Here is a 23,154-nt window from a genome sequence, read left to right on the forward strand (position 1 = left end):
TTTTACTGTTGGTTAAGTTATTGTTTCTATTCTTTACTTTCTTAACTTAGTAGTAAAAGCCTAATTGAATCTAGTAATATTAAGAAGGATAATTTTTAATTAGTCAAGACACATTAATAATTAATTCAACCCCCCTTCTTAATTATTCCAAGGCCACTTGATCCAACAGATGCCCCACACCTAAGGCATTTGGACATTTCATTGAATTCATGCCTGTACAGTATGCAATCATTTGGGCAAGCATGAATCTTCTGATACTCCATTCCCATCGGACACAATATCTTATTGGCCTGATAGTAACTTTTAGGCAACGTCTTTTCCTCTGGAAGCAGATCATGCACTACTTGAAGCAGTGAACTAAAGCTTTTGTCACTCCACCCATATCTGGACTTGACATTAACCAAACTTAACACCACCGACAACAACGTCAAGGAATTCTTGCACCTCGTATACAAAGGCTTCTGTGAATCACTTTGCAATCCTTCATACATAGGGGCATGTGCTTGCTGAAAAGACTCTTGTCCAAGGTCACAAATCATATCCTCCAAGCGATCTCCCATTTCTACATCAAACGATTCAGATTGGGACCCACTCTGCATGTTTGTCAATTCACCATGTCATATCCACGTCGAGTAATTCTTCTTAATCCCATCACACAATAGATGTTCCCGTATGTCGTCCAGTATTTGTCGTCTTCCGTTCAAACAATTGATACAAGGACAATAATATTTTCCATATTTATCCGGTCGACTTCTTTCTGAAGCAAATTGCAAGAACTACTTGACGCCTTCCTCATATTCTAGGCTGATGCGACTTTCATTCATCCAACTTCGATCCATCTAAGTAATAACTCCATGATACTCACAAAGTTATTCGATGCATGAAAATCTCACTTTTTTATTAAGGTGTGGCACTATCCCATTCAGGAAGACCGTCTTTTATGGTAGCTTCATACGTTAGGGTTAATTCTATTTTGTTAAATTTGACAAAATTTTGGCAGCATTTCGCATTGGTCTCCAAGTACACGGCATGAAATCGGTGAAATTAATTTCTCGATAGTCAAGTATGCACTCAGAGAACAACTAGAAATGCATTGTACCAAAATTTCATCAAATTAAACAAAATAATTTTAACCTTAGCGCATGAATCTACCATAAAAATATCAGTCTCCTTAAACTGTCCAAACAGACAATTCAAGATTGAATACAATGATTAATGCAAACTGTCCGCAAGAATCATTGCATTCAGTCTCAAACGGGAATCTAAGATTATCTCATCATGAACACAATTTGTATATCATATATCAATTGTCTTTAATGGCAGTGAACAAGTAATAAAAACATTAATTGGTAACAAACATTTGTACCTGTGATGATGAGCAACACGGTTCAAAATGAAATGAACAATCTAACAAATAACTTAATGACCACCTACATCAATCATCAAACAGATATCAATATGTGACAATGAGTAGGCTTAAAGTATGACAGATATCAATTGATGTCGTCAATGTCTCAAAACCATAGGTCTAACTAGCATACATAGTAGTATGGACAGTCCTACAATGTGAATAAGTCAAACAATTTCAAAATTTGATTGTTGTAAGTAGTTCTTCAAGATAATCTTCAATTCTTAGGACCCCTCCCTCTTTGTTGGTTTCTAGGTATTAGACTCCTAGGAATTATTATGATTGGGCTATTGATTATAGGGCACTGCAAACCAAGATGTGTGTTTGATTTTCAAGCAAGTTAATGTGTCATGATTTTGAAGCAAGTTAATGTCTCATCATTTTCAAGCAAGTTAAAATTTCTAGTGCTTCATCAAATGATTATAGCTATTTACTTTTTCTAAAATTTGTTGCAAGATCAAGTTTTCATGACCTGCCAGGATTATATATTTGCTTTCTTTGCTGTAGTTTTCTAGGCAGTCAGCTAGTTTATATATTTGCTTCCTTGGATGACAGGAACAACTGTAAACCCACTAATTCGAGCTACATATTCATCACAAGCTGCAAAGCAGAAACTCACTCTGCAAACCAGAACATTTGAAGTGGTATCCTACTAAGCTTGGATGAAGGTAGAAGCTAATTGACTATATTTTTGTTTAGATGCAGATGATTTATCTAATGCTCCTTATGCTTTCAATAGAACTCAGATTATGAGAAAGAGATAGAAATAATTTAGACTATGACTAAAGAGGAGTATTTGGCCACTTTAAGGAGGTAAATACTTGTGATTTACCTTGAGAAGGGGTAGAGAAGTAACTGCAGTTGTATATTTTATAAGACATAGCAATAGTACTATAGTAGTGTTTGCAGTAGATAAAGTTGTATAGAATTTGATATTATATATGATTTTTTTACTTTGGTTATTTTGAAATTGATTTTACAGAAAGAGCAGTGGATATTATAAGACACAGCTTGCATGCTTGGGACATGCATGCAAGCTGTGTCTTCTCACTAGCTACCTAGGTTTACAATATAGCTATCTAGCTAGCTAGTAAACTTCACAATCTAGCTGTCAACATTGTAATTGGTGCTAAGCTCACAATTCCAGTGTTACGTGCTTGTCCAATTCGAAATCAGACAACAAGAGGGATCACCTCTTTGCTGGTTTAGTTGGTGAAGTATGGTGACACTATTAAGTCCATAAGAAGCTTATAAGAATTGGCAAAGGAAAAAAAGTAATGATAATTTTGTTATTGCATTTCACACCTCAACTTGATATTTTATTCTCATACTCATTCTACATTAACTAACATTCATTCATTTTCTATATGGGACCTATAATTTCTTTTTTGTTCCTGTGCTCTTGTGTGTAGAAGAATGTCTTGCAGTGAGCTCTCAATTTTTGTTGGTTATACAATTGCCTTAAATTGGTTATACAATTTTTATTGGGACTGTTTCTAGCATAACTGATAAGAGGTTCAATCTCCATGTCGTTGAGGAACATAGAAGTTAGAACACATGACATGAATAAAGATTAAGAGCCATGTTAAATAAAGGAAGAACTTGGTTCAGGTTTAGCATTTTAAATATGGCAATGTTAGAAACTGGTTCAGGTTCAGGTTCAGCTCAATGTTGCATGTTGTTATTGATGAACAGAAAGAATGCATAATTTGAGTTGTGACTGTTTGGAACATGCAGAATAGCAAATGAAAGATATAAGGCACAATTTGAAAGTTCTTGAGGAAGAAAATGAATCTTTAAAAGTGAAACTTTGGCAGGCTTCAAAAGAGGTTCACCTAGCTCACAATAGAATCCAAGATGCACATAAATTCGATCTAACCATGATTTTTTTTGGGCCATGATAAAGAGGTTGATAAAGATGCACCAGTAGAAGTTGATACTGGTTCTGGCAGTCATTCTGGTACTTAGGATATTATTAAATGTAATGATGAACATGTTGGAAAGTTAGTATCAAATGACCTGGTAGATGATAGTCAACAAACCTCTGCCCTTGAAGATTCTTGTAAGAAAAGTGAACTAACTGAACCTCAAACAACAACTTCCAATGAGGAGGACCAAAGTCGTTCTACTTTGAGTAAAAGACTAAGAGCTAACAACTGTGCTTCAAATTTGTTTGGCTTATTCTATGCAATTATTGTTTGGCACTAATAAATCATTTATTTACTTTTCTTAAAATATGCAGGGTTTGAGGCTTCACTTTGTGGTCATCAACTTAAAGCGGATATGGGTTTGGTTGCTGCTGCCGAGGTTTTGAAGAACATCGGATATCTGCAGAAGAATTTAGAAGTTCTGCATTATCCATAATTAAGAATGAAAATCTTGTTATGAAGTTCAGAGAGAGGTATCTACTGTGGGAAAAGGTTGCTCCTCTTGTACTTGGAATAACTGTATTTGGTTTAGACTTACCTGTTGCGCCCAAAGATACAATTCTAGTGGGACTGGATGATGCAGTGAAGGCCAAGAATGATGCTCCTGGACTAGCTTCATCTGAACGCAGATGGAGACTTTGGCCTATGCCTTTTCGAAGAGTCAAGAAAATTGATCACACTGATAGTGTATCAAGTGAGGAGGTATTTGTAGATTCTGAGTATCATTGCCAAACTTCTGTTGTCAAGCCATCTCCAACATCTGCTATGCCCATTTCCAAATTCATTACTATTTCACAAGTAACCACTACCATTGGATTTGCTTCTCCAAACAAGGCTAATTCCTATAGTGTTCATGGAAGTGCATTAGGTGCTAAAGAAGTGGATGCTACAAGGAAGAATCTTGGATGGTCATACGAGCCTTTCCATGTGCCAGAAGATGTCAAGAAGTATGGATGGGGAGTTAGAGATATCTCTGTTTCCTCTTAGTCTGCTGAGATTTTCATGATCTAGAATGAAACTTTCTTTATTTTTCCTTAGGCATTGGAGTCGCCATACCCCTGAGGGAGCTAAATTTGAAGTTGAGTGGAATGCCAAGTTTGTGGAATATGAGAAGAAATACAGTGAGGAAGCTGCAAAGCTGAAGGCTACTATTACTGGAGAATTACTAGCTGGTTGGGAGAAAGCACTTCCGGTGAGTAAACTAACAAACTTCTAGGTTTCTCCTAATATTTATTTTGAGTTATATCTCCTTAGTAGTTGAATGATGTGTAATCCAATTTTACTGAATAGTGGTGATTCGTTTCCATGGTTTGTTATAATCATTAACTTTCCTAATTACAGTTAAAATTCATATTAAGTACATTGCATCTTCACTCATCATCTATCTTTTTGCTTCATGCATGTATAGCCTTCAAACTTTTAAGATAAATAAAACTTGACTTCCATCATTTGTTTCTGGATTATTGACTACCCTTCTAATTAAATTTCAACTTTCAGACATACACTCCAGAAAGCCCTACAGATGCTACAAGAAATCTGTTTCAGCAAAATCTAAATGCCCTTTGTCTTCACTGACTACATGAGAGCTGCCATAAGGATTTCTGCACTGTGTGAAGCTGGAGTTATTTATGTGATGACTCATGATTCGATTGGACTTCGAGAGGATGGACCAACTCATCAGCCAATAGAGCATTTGGCAAGCTTCGTTCTACTAATGGTAACGAAACTGCTAGATCATACAAAGTTGCTATGGTTAACAGGAAGAGACCCTCAATTGTTGCACTTTGTAGGCAAAAGTTGACCTAACTTCCAGGAACTTCTATTGAGGGAGTTGAAAAGGGTGGCTACATCATTTTAGACAACTCATCAGGTAACAAGCCTGATGTTATTTTGATTGGAACTGGTTCGGAGTTGGAAATTGCTGCTGCTGCTAAGGATCTAAGGAAGGAAGGAAAAGTTGTTACAGTTTTTTCTTTTGTTAGCTGGGAACTTTTTGATGAGCAATCAGATGAATAGAACGAGAGTGTTCTACCTGCTTCAATAACAGCTAGAGTTAGCATTGAGGTAGGATCAACATTTGGTTGGCACAACATTGTTGGAAGCAAAGGAAAGGCCATAGGCATTGATCGATTTGGAGCAAGTGCTCCAGCAGGAAAAATATACGAGTTTGGTATCACCAAGGAAGCTATTATTGCTGCTGCCAAAGAACTTTCGTAGATATATTTGTTGAGTTTCTTTTATCTCATCTAGAACTTGTGGTTTTCACTGGTAGCTTTGGGTTACTATTACATGACTTGTTTTTTGAGATATCACTTTAGCAACAATAAGGAAGATTAGATTATTCTTGCATATGATTGTCAGAGGAACCACTTACATTAAAGGATGAGTTGAATTAATGAAGTTGTATGAATTTGTAGCAACTATTAGAGATGAAGGAAAGAAGAATGACAAAAAACTTGAATGGATTTCTTAATTGAACAATTAAGGTTTAGAAATGCCCAATGGGCACCGCTATGTGACAAAACTCCATATTACTTCTAAAATATAGAACAATCAATCTGTAAATAAACTAGTGACTATTTATGGAAAGAATGAAACCTACAACATATTTCAGAGATTGAAAATGGAGCTACGGGAAATTGGGATATTAAAATACGCAAGCACAACATATTTCATTACCTTGGAGCTGACCAACCCACCTTCACCCTCAATTTCTCTAAAGGTGATTTGATTCATTACAAAGTATGTACATTTCTTGATCCTTGATTACATACCTTATACATTAAGCCTAACTACAGATTTCGTTGGCACTTACAAGTTCTAGTCAAATCATTGCTCAATATTATTCTTAGTTACAAGATAACAATGCCTACTTCAAATTCAACTTAGGTTGCTATAAAGAGGAAGGAAAAAGAAATATCAACATCCACTTAATAAATGAAATAACACTATGCACAAACCAAATTACTTAACATCCCAAAACTTGTGTAGGTGAGTACCTTATGAAGAGGCCAACTAGCTTGTGACAGCTAATAACCCAGAATTGAAGAAATTTCTGCATATATAATTCAAGAAATTTTGTGTCAGCAGTGTATGTTGTGTGAATAAAGCTTCAAATAAGGTAATGAGGTTGACAATCAAGCTTCATATGGTTCTAGTCACATCATTGCTCAATATTATTCTTAGTTACAAGATAGCAATGCCTACTTGAAATTCAACTTATGTTGCTATAAACAGGAACAAAAAAGTAAAATGAACATCCACTTAATAAATGAAATAACACTATGCACAAACCAAATAACTTAACATGCCAAAACTTGTGTAGGTGAGTACCTTATGAAGAGGCCAACTAGCTTGTGACAGCTAATAAGCTAGATCGAATTGAAGAAATTTATGCATATATAATTCAAGAAAAAGATCAAAGCCTGTGAGGTTCTGAATTCCCTATTTCCACCTTGAGGGCAAGGTGGAATTTCAAAGGGGAACAATTGTTAGGATGTAAGGACAACTGTTAGTTAGTTAGTCTATAAGTTATTTAGTGAGAATAGTTAGTTAGTTAGTCAGTATTGGAGTTTGGCTAGATAAATAAGGAAATCAGATTGAGGAGGGTATTCGACAAATCAGATTAGGGAGTGGGAGGAAAGATCCTTATTCAATTCTCCACTTTGTGTTCAATTTTCAATGGTAAAATTCTACTCTTTTTTATTCTTTCCACCTAGGTTCCATCTTATTTTCTGAGTTCCTACCAGGTAGTGATGTGTTATGCCTATACTTTGCCCTGTTACTAATACTATAACAAATCGAACATGCGTGGTAGTCATGATAATAACAAATACTCTCATTGTCCAAGACCCCAAGAAGTAAGCCTACATGAATTCACATTCATTTAAATTGGGTCTCCTTTGAGGTATGTTACAGACCTGGAGTATTAGTAACACAACTTTTCCTATTCATACACTTACATATAAGAAAAGAAAAATGCCTAAAATTAATTCTAAATTTAAATACAAAATATTGGCATGCTTGCTAGACTAGAGCATCGAAGATTTCAGCAAATAAAAAATTAGTCTTTATATCCTCTTGCTTCCTATTCGAAGTGGCTTAGTTTACAATTCTCAATACCCTCCAAATCATGATGACTACAAATAAACCCTTTCTTTTCCTTGTTCCTCTAATTATAAATATTGCTTTAAGTAGAGACATGGTTCTAATCTCTTAGATAGACTATCACATCCTAAGCCTAGGAGTACCACCAAAGACAAACTTTAAGGCAATCCTTACTTCTCATATAGTTTTTATTTCATTTTTAGTGAATTCAATTTATAGTAACAACTAACAAGGTTTCAGGTTAAGCAATCCAAAACAAAATGGGATAAAATGGACTGATATAAATAAAAACAATTGATTTATGACTGGATTAATTGTTGTTACATTGAAACTGGGATCTTCTTGTAATCTTCAGTATCTAACTATACATCCCATGTGGTGGCATCAAAGTCTCTGCAACTGGCAGAAACAAGCATCTTCTTCTAACACTTAGTAGCAGCCACAAAACAAATTTCCAGCCTTTCTTTTAAATACAACAAAAAACATTTAAAAAAAGGATATCTATATATGTATTTTCAAGTGTATTTAAACCACTCATTTCTCACATTTAGGTTGGCATACAAAACAGAATCGACCAATATTTCATTCAAAACCAGTATATAAAGACATAATAAGAGACAACGAAAGGAGAATAAAGATCGAATGCTATCCCTTCAAAGTAAAATCTGAGAATTGTTATAGCTATCAAAAGTTGAAGACAAAACTTACAGAATCAAAAGTGCCAAAGAAAGCAACCTACGAAATAACGAACTCAGGAACCTGCGAACCCACCAACTCATTAACTCGCGAACCCACCAACTCACGAACACACGAACCCACTAACTAGGAGCCAAGACAATGTCTAAAACCTACGAAACAAAGAACTCACCAACCCAAAGTTAACAGTCTATAGGGATAAGGTTAAAGCAACATGAAGGTTTGCCCACGTACCTAAATCACAGTAGTCACGAATGGAACTCGTCGAGCCTATGTGAACCCAAACACGAACCTCAATGGCAGCTTGAGTGAGGAGGACAGACAGGTCTTTTGAGCCTGAGCGATGAGGAAGAAAGGGAGAAGGAATGGTAGCTTGAGTGAAGAGGAATTATAGAAGCAAAGCTTCATGATGAATCAAAGGTGATTCAAAGATGTTTTGATGATAACAAAGACGATAACAAAAGATGATGACAAAGGTGATGACAAAAGGCTCAAAGGTCAATCAAAGGATGAGTTCAAGATGTTCAAGAAGGAATCAAAGAACAACTCAAGTGAATCAAAGATCAATCAAAGAACAACTCAAGTGAATCAAGAACATTTCAAGAGTTCAAGATAAGAATCAAGAAGAATTCAAGACTCAAGAAGAAAGTTTAGAGTTAAGAATCAAGATTCAAGGTTCAAGATCTCAAGAATCAAGATCAAGATTCAAGACTCAAGATTCAAGAATCAAGAGAAGGCTTAATCAAGATAAGTATGAAAAGGTTTTTCTCAAAAATTGAATAGCACATGGTTTTTCTCAAAACATGTTTACCAAAGAGTTTTACTCTCTGGTAATCGATTACCAGATTGTTGTAATCAATTACCAGTAGCAAAATGGATTCGAAAAAGTTTTCAAGTTGAATTTACAACGTTCCAATTAATTTCAAAAGTTGTAATCGATTACAATGTTTTGGTAATCGATTACCAGTGCCTTTGAACGTTGAAATTCAAATTCAAATGTGAAGAGTCACATCCTTTCACACAAAAGCTTTGTGTAATCGATTACACTGATTTGGTAATCGATTACCAGTGTTTGTTTCTGAATAAATCAGAAGATGTAACTCTTCAAATGGTTTTTGACTTTTTCAAATTGGTTTTAAGTTTTTCTAAAAGTTATAACTCTTCTAAATGGTCTTCTTGACCAGACATGAAGAGTCTATAAAAGCAAGGCTTTGTTTTTCTTTTTCAATTAATTCATTCATACTTTTACATTCATTCAATCAATCCTTTGCAAGCTTTGAATCTCTTTGAACTTCATCTTCTTCTTTGTACTAAAACCTTTCTGAAGTTTTCTAGTTTTCTAAACCTTGAAAACTTGTGCTATTCATCCTCTTCATTCTCTTCTCCCTTTGCCGAAAAGAATTCGCCAAGGACTAACCGCCTGAATTCTTTTTGTGTCTCTCTTCTCCCTTTTCCAAAAGAACAAAGGACTAACCGTCTGAATTCTTTTGTGTCTCCCTTCTCCCTTGTCAAAGAATTCAAAACAACACAGTCTGAGAATTCTTTTGATTCTTCCATTTCCCTAATACAAAAGTGTTCAAAGGACTAACCGTCTGAGAATTATTTTGTATCCCCATTCACAAAGTATCAAAGATTTAACAGCCTAAGATCTTTGTCTTAACACATTGGAGGGTACATCCTTTGTGGTACAAGTAGAGGGTACATCTACTTGGGTTTGACTGAGAACAAGAGAGGGTACATCTCTTGTGGATCAGTTCTAGTGGAGGGTACATCCACTAGGTTCAAAGAGAACAAGGGAGGGTACATCCCTTGTGGATCTTTGCTTGTAAAAGAATTTTTACAAGGTTGAAAGAAATCTCAAGGACCGCAGGTCGCTTGGGGACTGGATGTAGGCACAGGTTGTTGCCGAACCAGTATAAAAACTCTTGTGTGTTTGTTTTCTTCTTCCCTACTCTTTTACTTTCCGCTGTGCATTTAATTTCCTCTTTTACTTTCTGTTAAGTTTCTCTTCTACTCCTCATTCTCTTAACAATTTAGTAAAAGCCTTAGAAGAGTAATTTTTAATTAGTAAAGGTTTAGGAATAATTAATTCAACCCCCCCCCCCTTCTTAATTCTTTTGAGGCCACTCGATCCAACAGGAATGACAGGTCTTTCTAGCCTGAGCGATGAGGAAGAAAGGGAGAAGGGTTTTGGTAACTGATCGCGTGGTGGGAAAGCAGATTTTGGGGTTTTAAGTTATGAATAAGACAACATCGGTTTCTTAAACAAAACCGATGTTAACTTTACAATGTTAACATCATTTTTTCAAAATCCGATGTTAACTTTCTACAGTTAACATCGATTTTTCAATAACCGATGTTAAGATATTAAAGTTAACATCGGGTTTTAGAAAAACCGATTTAACATCAACTTGTTAACATTGGTTGTTTAAAAACCGATGTTAATTAAGTCAACTTATTTACCAAAATGCCACCATGCTTTTATTTACATCGGTTTTCCGAAAAACCGATGTTAAGCTTGCGATGTTAAATCAATAAATTGTAGTAATGAATCTTCATACGATTCGATAAATCCTAGAAGAATTGTTTTACAAAGAAGATCTCAGACACAATAAATGAGGTCTTAAATGATATCACTCATGTCATATCAAATCATGACTCCATTTGCCTATCATCTAAAATATCAGAGCATATTTGATTTTTAACGCATGATTTGAAAAAAAAAATCAGATACGAAATATCAAACACATAACACAACTTTTAACTTTTATGTTTATTTACATCTTATCAAAATAATTAAGAGTCATGATTTATCTTTAAAACACAAATATCTTTTTTACTCAACAAAATTATACCATGACACTCTTCAAATTAGACATTTGAAAACCAATCTGCTTAGTCCTCAGTCCTCTCTTCTCACTCCCAATCACCAATTGTAATCTGAAAAACTAAAATGTAGCCCTCATCATTGTTTTTCTGATGATAAGACAAAAATATATATCATTATACAGAGTATATATGGGGTATTCTTACATCAAGCATCACAGTATATGACCAAATTTCAGCCTCCCCTTGCTAACTGTTATAAAGGTATGAAAAATAATGCACATGTAACCACCATTCGTTCTATATATGATGATAACATATGCTCTGATTTCCCTTTTACCTATGATATTAAAGTCCTAATCTTAATCCAAAACTCATATATGCTTGCAAATTAAACTATCTGTAATTTTTTGTTGTTATCAATCTACAACTTCGTTTTTACACCAGAAAATAGAAATGCCATGTCAATGTCAAACACAACTGAGAGTTTCATTTTCACATTTTCTTCTTCCTTTTGGATGTTCTTGGTTCGATTGGAAATTGAAATGAACCCGTTCCAGAAACGCCTAGGAGACCATGTCCTTGTTTAAGCAATTAAAAACATAAATGGAGAGTTTTTTTCATTGACTAGTCAACTCAAGTTCTGGGTGATCACGTTACCCTAATTTGTTGTTCCCCATTTTGTGTTCCCATTATTTTATATTGTCCTATATAAATAATAATAGACTTAAATATATTTTTTTTATTTTTAATAAATATTTGAATTTATGTTTTTTCAGTAATAATTTTTTTTCATTAAAATTTTAATAAAATAATACTTTTATTTTTTATCCTTGATATTTTATTTTATTATATGATAAATTAGTAAATTTTATGTTTATTTTCTAATAAATTAAAGAATTTTGTTTTAATCTTGACTAATAATAAATGAAAAAAAAATTATCAAGTAACAGATACAAAATTTACTAAATTATGAGAGACTAAAAAAGTGTCAAAAATAAAAAATAAAAAAATTATTTTATTAAGGATTCAACATAAAAAATTATTAGAAAATAAAAATAAAAATAAAATATTTATTAAAAATATAAAATATAATTAAGCCTAAATAATATCTATAAAGATCTTGGATGAAACTTTTCATTGCTGCTAATGCTGGTTAATCATTTGCTTATTTTAATAAGCAGTGACCTCACTCGCAGCTCACACAAAATTGTACATTGGTATTATTGGAAAGAGTCGTTTAAGATTTTGTTAAATAGGTTGCAACTAGCTCTTGTATCAAAAGGGCTACACCCTCAAAATTAATTAAAATATCCCAAGAATATAATAGTAATTTTTTTTTGCACTATGGCATTGTTGGAAATCTTTAGATAACATGGTATTGCGTGTAGAGACTGGCACAGACTGAGAAGGTCGAAAACAAAAGAACAAGGCTTTCTTTCTCTCTCTCTCTTTCTTGTTCATTTTCTCTCACTTGAAACATGCACACGGTGCTCTGAAAGTTCTAACCCCAAAGTTGGGAACACACTGGGACGATATTATAGCATATCTCTAGAAAGGTGATTCTTCTCACTCTCTCTCTCCAACACACTATTTAAATACAACTATAGCCCTCTTCTTTCTCCCATGCAACTTGTCTTAATTTCTTTCTCGATCCCCAACATCACTAGCTAGCTCCTTTTGTACACACTCTACAACCCCACCTAGCTACATCACTTAATTAGTTTTCCCATATCTATAACCAATTTCAAATTCTCACCCTTAACTAGCTAACTATATTTCATAACTGATTATTACCAACTCACTACATATTATTGGCTAGGATTCACCATTAGACTTAAAAGTAGTTGATTTATTATATATATAAGATGTCTAGCAGGAGGTCACGGTCAAGGCAAACAAGTAGTTCAAGGAATATCACCGATGATCAGATCAATGATCTTGTCTCCAAGTTGCAACAGCTTCTTCCAGAGATTCGCGATAGGCGCTCTGACAAGGTTCCTCCTACATACATACATTTTAACTTCCTTTTTTTTTTTCTGAATTATCCGGCCACAAGATTCTGCCTCTCTTTCTGTGTTTAAGCACACATTCACACGTACCTAACTCTAATTTTTCTTTAATTTATCTCTATAAATTAGTATACTATGATGCACAGATATGAGTGCAATTTGCAACTGATAGTTTGTCTACTTTAAAGAATAAGAGAATCGGTGTTACCATGTTACTAGTTTTAATTTTGTTTTCATTATGGTTTCAAATTGTGAATGCGGTTGTAGTTGTGAGCATTAGGGCTGTTGCGGTTCTTATTGCGGTTATTGCAGTGTGAATCTATTTTATGTTAGCACTAAATATAATTCATGGTCAATGACTCATTTTAAAGTTTAAACATTCTATACAATCTATATCTCTAGTTCTTCCCCTCTAATTTCACCTCTACTAGCTCAATTCTATTTTACTATGTATCTAACCCTTCAAAATTCTCTAAGAAACTACAAAATGAAGATAGGGAAAAAATGAAAACCTAATTGTACGAGAACTATGAAGTATGTCGCGGCCTGATGCGGTCCGATGCAGCTGTTTCACCCGATGTGTTCCGGCAGTTGCAGCGTTGCGTTGTGGATCTTTCTGTAATTTTCAAAAACAATGCAATGGGGTAGTGATGCTGTTGTAGACACTACCACAAAAGCAATATTGCTGCCGCATCAGTGATGCAATCAGCACTTTGAAACTATGTTTTACTTTTTTTTATTGCCAAAAGTGGAAGGGATTTGAATCCGGTACTTCCTCCTCCTTCTCCTCCTTTCATCCTTAAGCTCTTCCTTCTCCACCGTAAGTGAATCTTATATCTCTTTCATTTCACTGTGTTGCAAGTTAGCTGATAAAATAAATGTTGCAAGTTAATTGCAAGAGCTAGTTTTGTCATTTTGATAAATACAAGCGGTAATTATTTTTTAGCCCTTTAATGGGTGTCTCTTACAATTTTTTATTTGAATTTTACACAATTTCAACAAAGTAAAGTTACCCACAACTTATATACAATACTTTGGTCATAGGTCGACCTGAGGTCTCTAGCATACCAAACATATTCTTACCTAGATTTTCTTAATTACGAAAGAAATAGTGCGATAATTGCCAACCTGAATACTTCTTGAACTTTTGAAATACTTCTTTCTTTACATTTTGCTAATATTTGAACCCGTTTCTAGTTTTTCTTACTTGCGAACCTGTCCGGATAAGTTGTTATCTATCTAAGGTTAATAAAAGTTAAACAGAAAAAAAAAATCTATCATAAAATGTTACTATATATGTAGTGAATTTTGATATATATGGCAGAACTCTATTAATTAAGTGAATTTTGAATGCATTATGCAGGTTTCAGCTTCCAAGGTGTTGCAAGAGACATGCAACTATATTAGAAGCTTACACAGGGAAGTGGATGACCTAAGCGAGCGTTTATCTGAGCTCTTGGCTACAACTGACACAGCACAAGCTGCAATAATTAGAAATCTACTAATGCAATAGATCGGTGCAGTAGTTAATTTATCGCATAATTCATAGTTAGCACTTCAGTACTTGTGAACCGATCCAGTCAGTAGTCGCGTATTTCTTATTCTCTTTTTGTTTCACTTTTTTTTTTCTGGTTTTTGTCCACTAATATGCATGATTACTGCTTTTGCAAAGCCCATTTTCCTAAGATATTAAATAAAAGTCTGAGTTTGCGCTTTGCTAAATATAAATTTTCTCTTTCTAAGCCCACGCAGATATTAGATGGACAACTTAATTTTTTAATTTTTCTTAAATTTGACGCTATCGTTTTTAATTATTTACCATGGGAAAATGCTCCTATAATTTGGACAGCAATATATATAGCCTCGTGTGCGGAAATGGATATAACTAGCTTGCAAGAGGAATGCTAGAAAAATCTAAGATGATATCCAATAAACTCTAACTATTCATAAAAAGAGTTTTAATTAGAAAAAGAATTTTAAAGAGAGTATCCCTAGTATTCCGTCAGTTCTAATGCTACTAACTAAATAATAATGTGGTAATTAATTATAAGTTGTTAGTCGGAGTTATATTAAATTTAGTCTTTTTAAGTAAAGTTTTATGGTTCAAGTTATAAATAAAAAATAGTAATTAAAAAGAGTGATCCCCATAAAGATAGTCATTCATATTATTTGATTACGATTAGTCATCAATAAAGTTGATAGATATATATTTTATACTCATATCATGATAAAAAAATAAAATAATGATGTAGTTATTAGAATCTAAACTCTTAAATGCTGAAATGGATAAAAATCACCATAGAAAATTCATTTACTCTAAAATCATATCAGACATCCCGTAACCAATAGACCTTGTTCCAAATTTTATCTCGGCTGAAGTATATGAAATAATAAATATATTATATTAGTTTAAAATAATCATATCAGATTAAGGAGTAAGTATATATATTAAAGGGAGTAATTATGTATTAAAGGATTTCTATCAATATTGCTTTTAACTTCTTAAGTGACATACTCAAGACTCTAAGTCACTGGAAACAAATTATACAAATTAAATCAGGGGTTTATATATATAACACGGAAGAAATAAAATACAAAAAATATAAATTTTACATAAAAAAATTGTAAGGAAAAAAATTCACTTGTAGATTTTTAAAATTAAGGGAATGCAAGTACACCCCTGTCCTTTGTGTAGTGCCAATCCTTCTTATCATTTTTCTATAAACACATAACAGAAAAACTCAAATTAAACTCCTCTTATAATTAATGATTTAGACAACTTAACTTTTGAAGTTAAGTTGAACTTACTTTGATGTCAATTCTAAATATAAATTATAAGGACAAAAGATATATTTAAGTCTAACCTTATAGAAAACAACAAAAAAATCAACCATTATGTCATTCTTGGTTGATATTGTAATTAACAATATTTCTTGTGTATCATCACATTATGACTTATTAACTTTTTTATTAAATTAAAAAATTTATAAATTAAAAAATTTATTGAATATATAAATATTTTTAATTTTATTTTATACAATTTTACATATCTTAATTTTGAATAATTTACATATTTTATTTTAATAATATGAATTTATTTTAATATATAAACTATTTTTATTCTAATTATATAAATGAATATAACTACATGAATTAATATGTAAATTATTTTAATTAATTATTTATTTTAATTTATGTAAATTGCTTTCATTTTAATTATACAAATTAATAAAATTTTAATTTATAACTATCTAGATAACTTACATAATGATATTTTCATTTTAACTATAAAAATTGACTTATATGCCAATTTATTTATATAAATTATTTTATGTAATTTATACAAATTACCTAAAAAAATTAATATGCAAAATAGTTTATTCTAATTATTTAAATTAATAAAATTTAGTATTTAATTTTTTAGATAATTTACACTAATATAAATTTAAGCATTTTGTATAAATTACATAAGATAATTTTATAAAAAAATTATGTATTAGTTTACTTAATTTATTTTTAAGATTATTCATCAAAAATTATTTTAATTTATAAATTTTATAATTAGATAAAGAAATTATTAACTCATGATGTGATAATACATGAGAAATATGAGAAGTATTGTTTATAATATTGATCAAGGATAAAATCACTTAATAGTTTGTTTCTACTAAGACATGTTATTTTTTATCCATTTAACTTCTTATTACATAAGTATCATCTCAACAGTGTGCAAAAATGTTATGTCAACATTAATATATTATATCAGAATCAATGTTTGATCATAGATAAGGATCAAAATCACTGATTTTGAAAAATAAAAGGACTAAAAATTTCAATTTAAAAATAAATGACCAAAATTACGGATTAAATATTATATTCTTAAAAGCATTCTCATTCTAAAGAAGATAAAACAGTTTTCCAAATTTCTATTTATTAAATTTAAATTGAACAAAAGTGTATTTTAGCCTTAAATTTAAAGGTCTTGGTTTTTTCGTGGTGTTTCCTTTTAGACCGTCTAGCAACTGTTGTTCAACTTATCATTCCAAATCCCACTCGCTCTTGCCCATTTTATAAGGATTCTCTTGAGGACAGAAATCATACGTTTCTATCTTGCTTGTTCGATCATCTTCTATTTGGAGAGAAGTGTTCAGGTGGCTGGGAATTTATATTGTTTTACCACAGCATGTAGGCCATCTATATAATCAGATAGGGCATTCTATTAGGGGAGCAAAAATTAAGAGACTCAAGAAGGTATTTTGGCATGCAACTTGCTGGAGTCTATGGAATGCCAGAAATAATGTGATCTTCAACAATGCAGAACCGAAACCTGGAGGGATATTAATTAGCTTCTAGTAAATCTTTCACTTGGCAATGGATTGCATATAAAAGGGGTTTCGTTGAAGACCTTCAGTTCTCATCATGTTGTTTGAATCCATTGGGATGTTTATGATGGTCATATTTTGTGTTTCCTCGTTGATAGGATTCTACGTTCCTGGAAGTTTTATTTTTTGGTTGATTAAAGGGGCATATGAGATAGGATAGAGCATGCATGGTGCCTTAATGTGCATCCTTCTCTGTGGGTTTTGATGTATATCCTTCCTTCTTGTTAATATAATTATATCTTATTTGCCTTGAAAAAAAAAAGTAGTTTTTAATTGCTAGCATATGTCTAACCATATTGAATTAACCTACATCTAAAAAATGTGAAAATTATAGAAATATTCTCCAAGAGTTAGGGTCGGTTAATACTGCAATTAATATTTAATCTATTTATTTTTTATTAGTTTTTGAAAATAAAGGAAAATGTAAAAATTCTAAAAAAATGGGTAGTTACAACCACCATTATTTATTATTATGTATATAAATTATTTAATCCAAAAAATAAATAAATAAATAAAACTTAAAAAAACCCTAAAAAATGTTAGAGGCAATTTAAACCGCCATTAAACAAAATAATCCACAACAAGAATTTTAAATTTATGTCAGTTTGTAATAGGGTTGTTCACATGTAAGAATCACCAATGAATCCAAATTGACTTAAATCGACCCAAACAGTTTGAGTTAGATATTTAGTGTATTTAGATCAAACTTAAACCAACCCATTCAAATTCGTTGACTTTGGGGTTGGGATATGGATTTTGATTATTGAACCTGTTGATCTATTCATCTGACCCATGAATCTGTTGTTTAATAAATTATTATTATTAATATTATTATTATTAATATTATTATTATTATTATTATTATTATTATTATTATTATATGATACTTTTAAATTAAAAAATCGATGTGGTTTGATGATTTGATGAAAGATTGAAAGCTTTAAAATGAATATTGCAACTTGCAATTAAAATGGATGTAGTTGACACTACAAGAAAAAACATTTTCTACTACAGCAAAACAATGACGATTCTTCAAGAGCCGTCTTAATATGTAAGGCAGTGACAATTTTGTAAATATGGGGTCTTAGAAATTACCCTTCCACGACGGTTTTACAAAATCATCTTAAAAGATTGTCATTCTAAGACGGTTTTTACAAAACCGTCTTAGAAGTGAGTATGTTTTTAAATTTTATATCTCCCTCTTGCTCGCTTAAATGTTTGCTCTCCCTCTCATTCTCTCTCTCTCTCACTCTCTGTAAGCGAGAGCCACAGAGACCTCTCACTCTCACTCTTTCCCTTTCACTGGTTGTGGTTATTAGTGTTGCACAATCACAACCAGGTATTCAGATCCCTCTTTCCCTTTTAGATCTGAACATGCATCGTCTCTCCCATGGCTTCAAAGCACATCCTTAAGGAGCTCAAGGACTTGCAGAAAGACCCACCAACTTCTTGCAGGTACCCCTTTTCTAGTCATTATGGTACTTCCCTATCAAGTTTTATTCTTTCCACTTCCAATCCCTAATCTATGTGTGTGATTTGTCTCCTTGTTCTATTGGTGTGCTTCTCTCTTTTACATTTCTTCTCTATTTATTTTATTACTAATTTTTTGTTTTACCTTCTTTGATCTCACACTAATTAAGGTCAAGTGGAAGACGAATTTTATAATACACAAAATTATTTTTGTGCAGTCAAATGTTATTTTTTTTTTCTTTTTATGGTAAGCTTTTCAATGATTTCAAATATATTTTGAAGCAGGTCAAGTTCAAGGTACAAGGAATATGTGACTAGCTTGTTCACTGGTGTTGTCGTAGTAGCCACTACCACCCTTTGACACCGCCAAGGTTTGATTTTTATCAACTTTTAGGGAACCATTTGGTCTTAATTAGAGCCTCCTTTGGATACATTATTTGATAATTATTTTGTTTCTATGTGTTACTGTTTACCCCTTTGTTCAGTGTTTTTGTTGTTCTGTCCCGTGCTTTTTTAGGGATCTTAAAAATAGTGCTTTTGGGTACTTTGGGATGTAGGGTTGAAAATTAAAATGGTGGGTGGGATGCTCTAATTTCAATTGTCCATTGTTCTGAACTAGTGTGAAACAATTTTGGGTCTCAAATTTTCATTGGGTTTGTTTTTCATTTCTATTTTTTGAGTTGACACTTAACGTGATTAGTGTTATATAGTTTTGTTATTGTTCATGGGTTTATTGGTTGGTAGAGCAGCTAAAGATAGTGTGTGGAATTGTGTTGAGCTTGTCAGTATTACTTAACTAGCTTAATGGCCAAGTTCTACTGTTCGTGTCCTTTTAACTAAAAAATAACAATTGCTGGTTTTGAGGATATATCAACCCTAAGAGATGATAGTATAAAGGCCACGCCTTTTGAGGTTATATCAACCCTAAGAGATGTTCTTAAAACAGGGTCCCTTTGGAGAGATCACGTGCAAACATACACTAAGGTTTGGAACCTTCTTTGTATGCGTTTATTAGTGAACCTGTTGTTATCTTCATTGTTAGTGAACCTGTTGTTATTCTTGGATTTGGACAAATGTGAAATTAATATCTACTAAGCTTTGTTAGCACTAAGTCCAGTTGCACTTGTCATAGTAGCAGCAGCACTGCTGGTTTAGTTCCTTATACAACTGGGCCTTATCAACGTGTGTCGTATAGTTCCCATCAATCTTCGCAAATGAATTAGATAACAGATAAGCAAGAAAATTTAAATTCTGGGAGGAGTGCAAATCCCTCTGAGGCTGTAAGGAATGTGAGTACTTCTACAAGAATTATATTAGAAATTAGAATACAAGTTTTCTACAAGAATTATATAAAATATATTTAGGACCAAAGTCAAGTTGTAACTTGAGTTTTGACATTCCTTCAAAGCTAGAAATAATAGAGAGGAAGAAGAAAAAGTCTAGGCATTTTAATTTAGTGTGAACCAGCCAACCTTCAACCCAAGATTCTCTAGTTGAACCATGTATCTAATTTTAATTTTATTTGGTTTAATTATTCTCAACAATGAATAAATATGATCAAAATAATCCTAAAAGTCTTGCTAATTCAATTTTTAATTTGTTTTCCAAAATGTTCTCAAAGTCACCCTGTATATATAAAAAAAGTAACAAGGTATCTAATCCCAAAATCCCATCATGGTGTACTGGTGTAGGTGAATCATTTCCTTGGATAAACTGAAAAGAAGATCAAGCATTATTGAGGGTATGCTTTAATTGCAAACTTTGTTGTGCTTGTACTTGGATGTGACAAGCAAGTTTAGCTTCATCATGTGTTGCTGCTTCTACCAAATTCTCTTTAATTTTAATTTTAATTGTTGGTGAAAGAAAGCTAAGAGATCTTCAGAGTTGTTGATCTAGTTTTCCTTCAGGAGAAAATGGGACTGCAATTGATTTTCTTGCTAATTGAGTTGCATTTAGTTTTCTGCACTCAGCAGATCCATGAATATGCATGTGTGAGCATAATTCAGGTGTTCTGAATTAGTTTTTGAATGTTGGATATTGTTTGAGTGTTGTATCTGGTTATATATGTGGCTCAAAATTTGTTATGGTTCACATGTTCTATGTCTTTGGGTGTCTATAATCTTTCTTTTCTTGGAGAAGTAAATATTTACATGCCTTGGAGTGAGAGAAGTTTCGATGGAAAAAGTTCAATCATCATAAAATGGCTAGGAGTGCTTTCAAATGTAAAGATATTGACAATTGGTTTGTGTGCCATTCAAATAATATTACATGTAAGTTAAAATATAGTATGTTTTTGCCTTTCTCTTTTTATGTGCATAACATGTTTGCATTCATGTGACAAGTTCTGCTGATACCCAATATTGCATTTCAAAACATTCATTTAAAAAATGTCTCTATTTCACTTTATTTGTGTAGGATCTCTTAAATCCCATTTGAACCAGACCTCAACCTCTAAAGTCTGTTAGATTGGAGTCGTTGAAAGTGAAATTGGGGCAACCCTTTATCTACCAAAAACACATATGATAAGAAAGTAACCAGAGCAGTGGAGTACTTGCTTCAAAACTCTCCAATGCCCAGATTTGATATAATAAGAAGTGCTTAAATGATATCCATGCTTAACTCTTTAGGTAGAGTTTTACGCAATATCCAATTTTTGTCTATTTTATGCTTCCTTTCTTTTTGTCTTAAACACTTTTTTTTAGAACTACTTGTAGGTTGCTGCTATATTCTAAGTGCCTTGTTCATAAGGATGTTATAGATTTATTTTATTTGGCTTTGACAAAAAGAAAATTTTAAACTTAAAGAAAGTTATGCTCTCCAAATATAAATTATATTTTATTCTTGTAACTGCATACTGGTAAACTGTGCTTAGTTTTAAAATCAATATATACATATTAAACCTATGTATAAAAATATTGTTTATATATATACATATGTAAACAAAGCTCTTTAAAGGTTGAGACCATATTCCCACCAGCCACCAACCCTCTATTAGTCAAAACTATTGTTGATATGAAATGGAAAATGTATTTAGCTGATGAGCAATATTATTCCGCAAGTATGCATTCCATTCTTTATAGTATTAGTCTACTCTATATTATTCAATGGTCTATAGTTAACAAATGTTACATAAAAAAGTTAATGAACAATTATCTTCTCACTCTAAAAATGCCTTGAATGTGATTATTATTATTATTATATTCATCTTACATAGCTATTTTAAATTGAAAAAGGTGAAATTGCTCAGCGTATTTCCACTGAGGTAGTGGGGAACAATGATAGCATGAGTTAATCTTGACCATACATTATACAACCATATACCGATGGTTAAGATTATTTTGCTCTAATTTCCTTTCACAAAAATTTTGCTCTTTTTTTTTTCCATTTCAAATCTTAAATGTGTTAATTAAATTTCACTCTTATATGTATTTGCTTGGTCTTGGATTGTTCAGTTATAAATATTTATTTTTTTCATTGGTGATAAATAATATGTAACAATATATGTATTTGAGTTTTTTCATTTGATTTTGGGTCAATAAGCAAAGTTTTGTAACATACTTCTTGGCAATGAGAGTGATTCTTAATTACACACACACATATATATATATATATATGTAATTATCTGCAATTGAAAAGAATTTATTTTGTACTTTTGCTTCACCTAGTTGTTTTAGTTTGACGTATATCTTCTATTTTTATTACTTGAATTTTGCAAGAGAAGTTTACTACATCAACACCAACACTTTTATTTAATCTTGAAATAGACACACTATGGTATATGTTGTACTTTTTTTTCCTAATTGAGTTTTCAAGCATGCCTAATTGCTTAACTATTCCATATACTCATGCTTGATAGAATAATGATTGAATTTACAATGTTGATTTAGGCCTTCTGGGCTTCCTAGCCAAAGATTTGCACTATTGCTTTCTTCCTCAATTCACTCCAGTGTTCTACATACGAATCAGAGAGTATTCAAATGTATCTCTTCTTTATTGAATGTTCTCCAGATATTGATCATTTTATACAATAATAAACATTGATTCTTTCCTTTTTTGTCTTAAAGACAGTTGCAGTAGCACCTTATAATATGCCTGTGAACACTACAAATCATATTTACTAGCATATAATCACTGATATAATAATAGGCAAGAAGATATATAAATAAAGGAAGAAGAAAAGGAAACAAATTGCTTTATAAAATAATTTATGAAGCAAAAGAAAAAAATAGACAGATGAATTGAATATGTTGTATGTATTTTTTTTAATTTTTTTTTAAAAAAAGACATTCTAAGACAGTTATCTGAAAAATCGTATTAGAATGTCT

General features: G+C 32.2%; 1 protein-coding gene, 1 long non-coding RNA gene and 1 pseudogene across 3 annotated transcripts; all 3 read left to right on the forward strand.

The window, feature by feature from the left end:
- The first annotated feature begins 3,035 nt into the window (after positions 1-3,035).
- LOC114410824 lies at positions 3,036-5,752 on the forward strand (annotated as a pseudogene).
- A 6,621-nt stretch (positions 5,753-12,373) lies between these two features.
- On the forward strand, positions 12,374-14,701 carry LOC114409740 (transcription factor PRE3-like). Its single transcript, XM_028373316.1, has 3 exons — positions 12,374-12,524; positions 12,834-12,962; positions 14,341-14,701. The coding sequence occupies exons 2-3, from the start codon at positions 12,834-12,836 to the stop codon at positions 14,488-14,490; spliced, it is 279 nt and encodes a 92-aa protein (XP_028229117.1). The 5' UTR covers positions 12,374-12,524; the 3' UTR covers positions 14,491-14,701.
- Positions 14,702-18,592: 3,891 nt separating this feature from the next.
- Positions 18,593-21,627, forward strand: LOC114408193. 2 transcript variants are annotated; one of them, XR_003665847.1, is made up of 4 exons: positions 18,593-18,814; positions 19,115-19,200; positions 20,521-20,570; positions 21,245-21,627. It is a non-coding gene; the product is annotated as an uncharacterized LOC114408193 (long non-coding RNA). The 2 variants fall into 2 exon arrangements; XR_003665848.1 differs by lacking the exon at positions 20,521-20,570.
- The last annotated feature ends 1,527 nt before the right edge of the window (positions 21,628-23,154 follow it).

Source organism: Glycine soja, chromosome 4, assembly GCF_004193775.1.
Source record: "Glycine soja cultivar W05 chromosome 4, ASM419377v2, whole genome shotgun sequence".
Lineage (NCBI taxonomy): Eukaryota > Viridiplantae > Streptophyta > Magnoliopsida > Fabales > Fabaceae > Glycine > Glycine soja.

Excerpts from the sequence above, each read along its gene's own strand:
- LOC114409740 (XM_028373316.1), top strand. The coding sequence starts at position 12,834 with ATGTCTAGCAGGAGGTCACGGTCAAGGCAAACAAGTAGTTCAAGGAAT. Across the intron at positions 12,963-14,340 it reads GCGATAGGCGCTCTGACAAG|GTTTCAGCTTCCAAGGTGTT; the intron begins GTTCCTCCTACA and ends TGCATTATGCAG.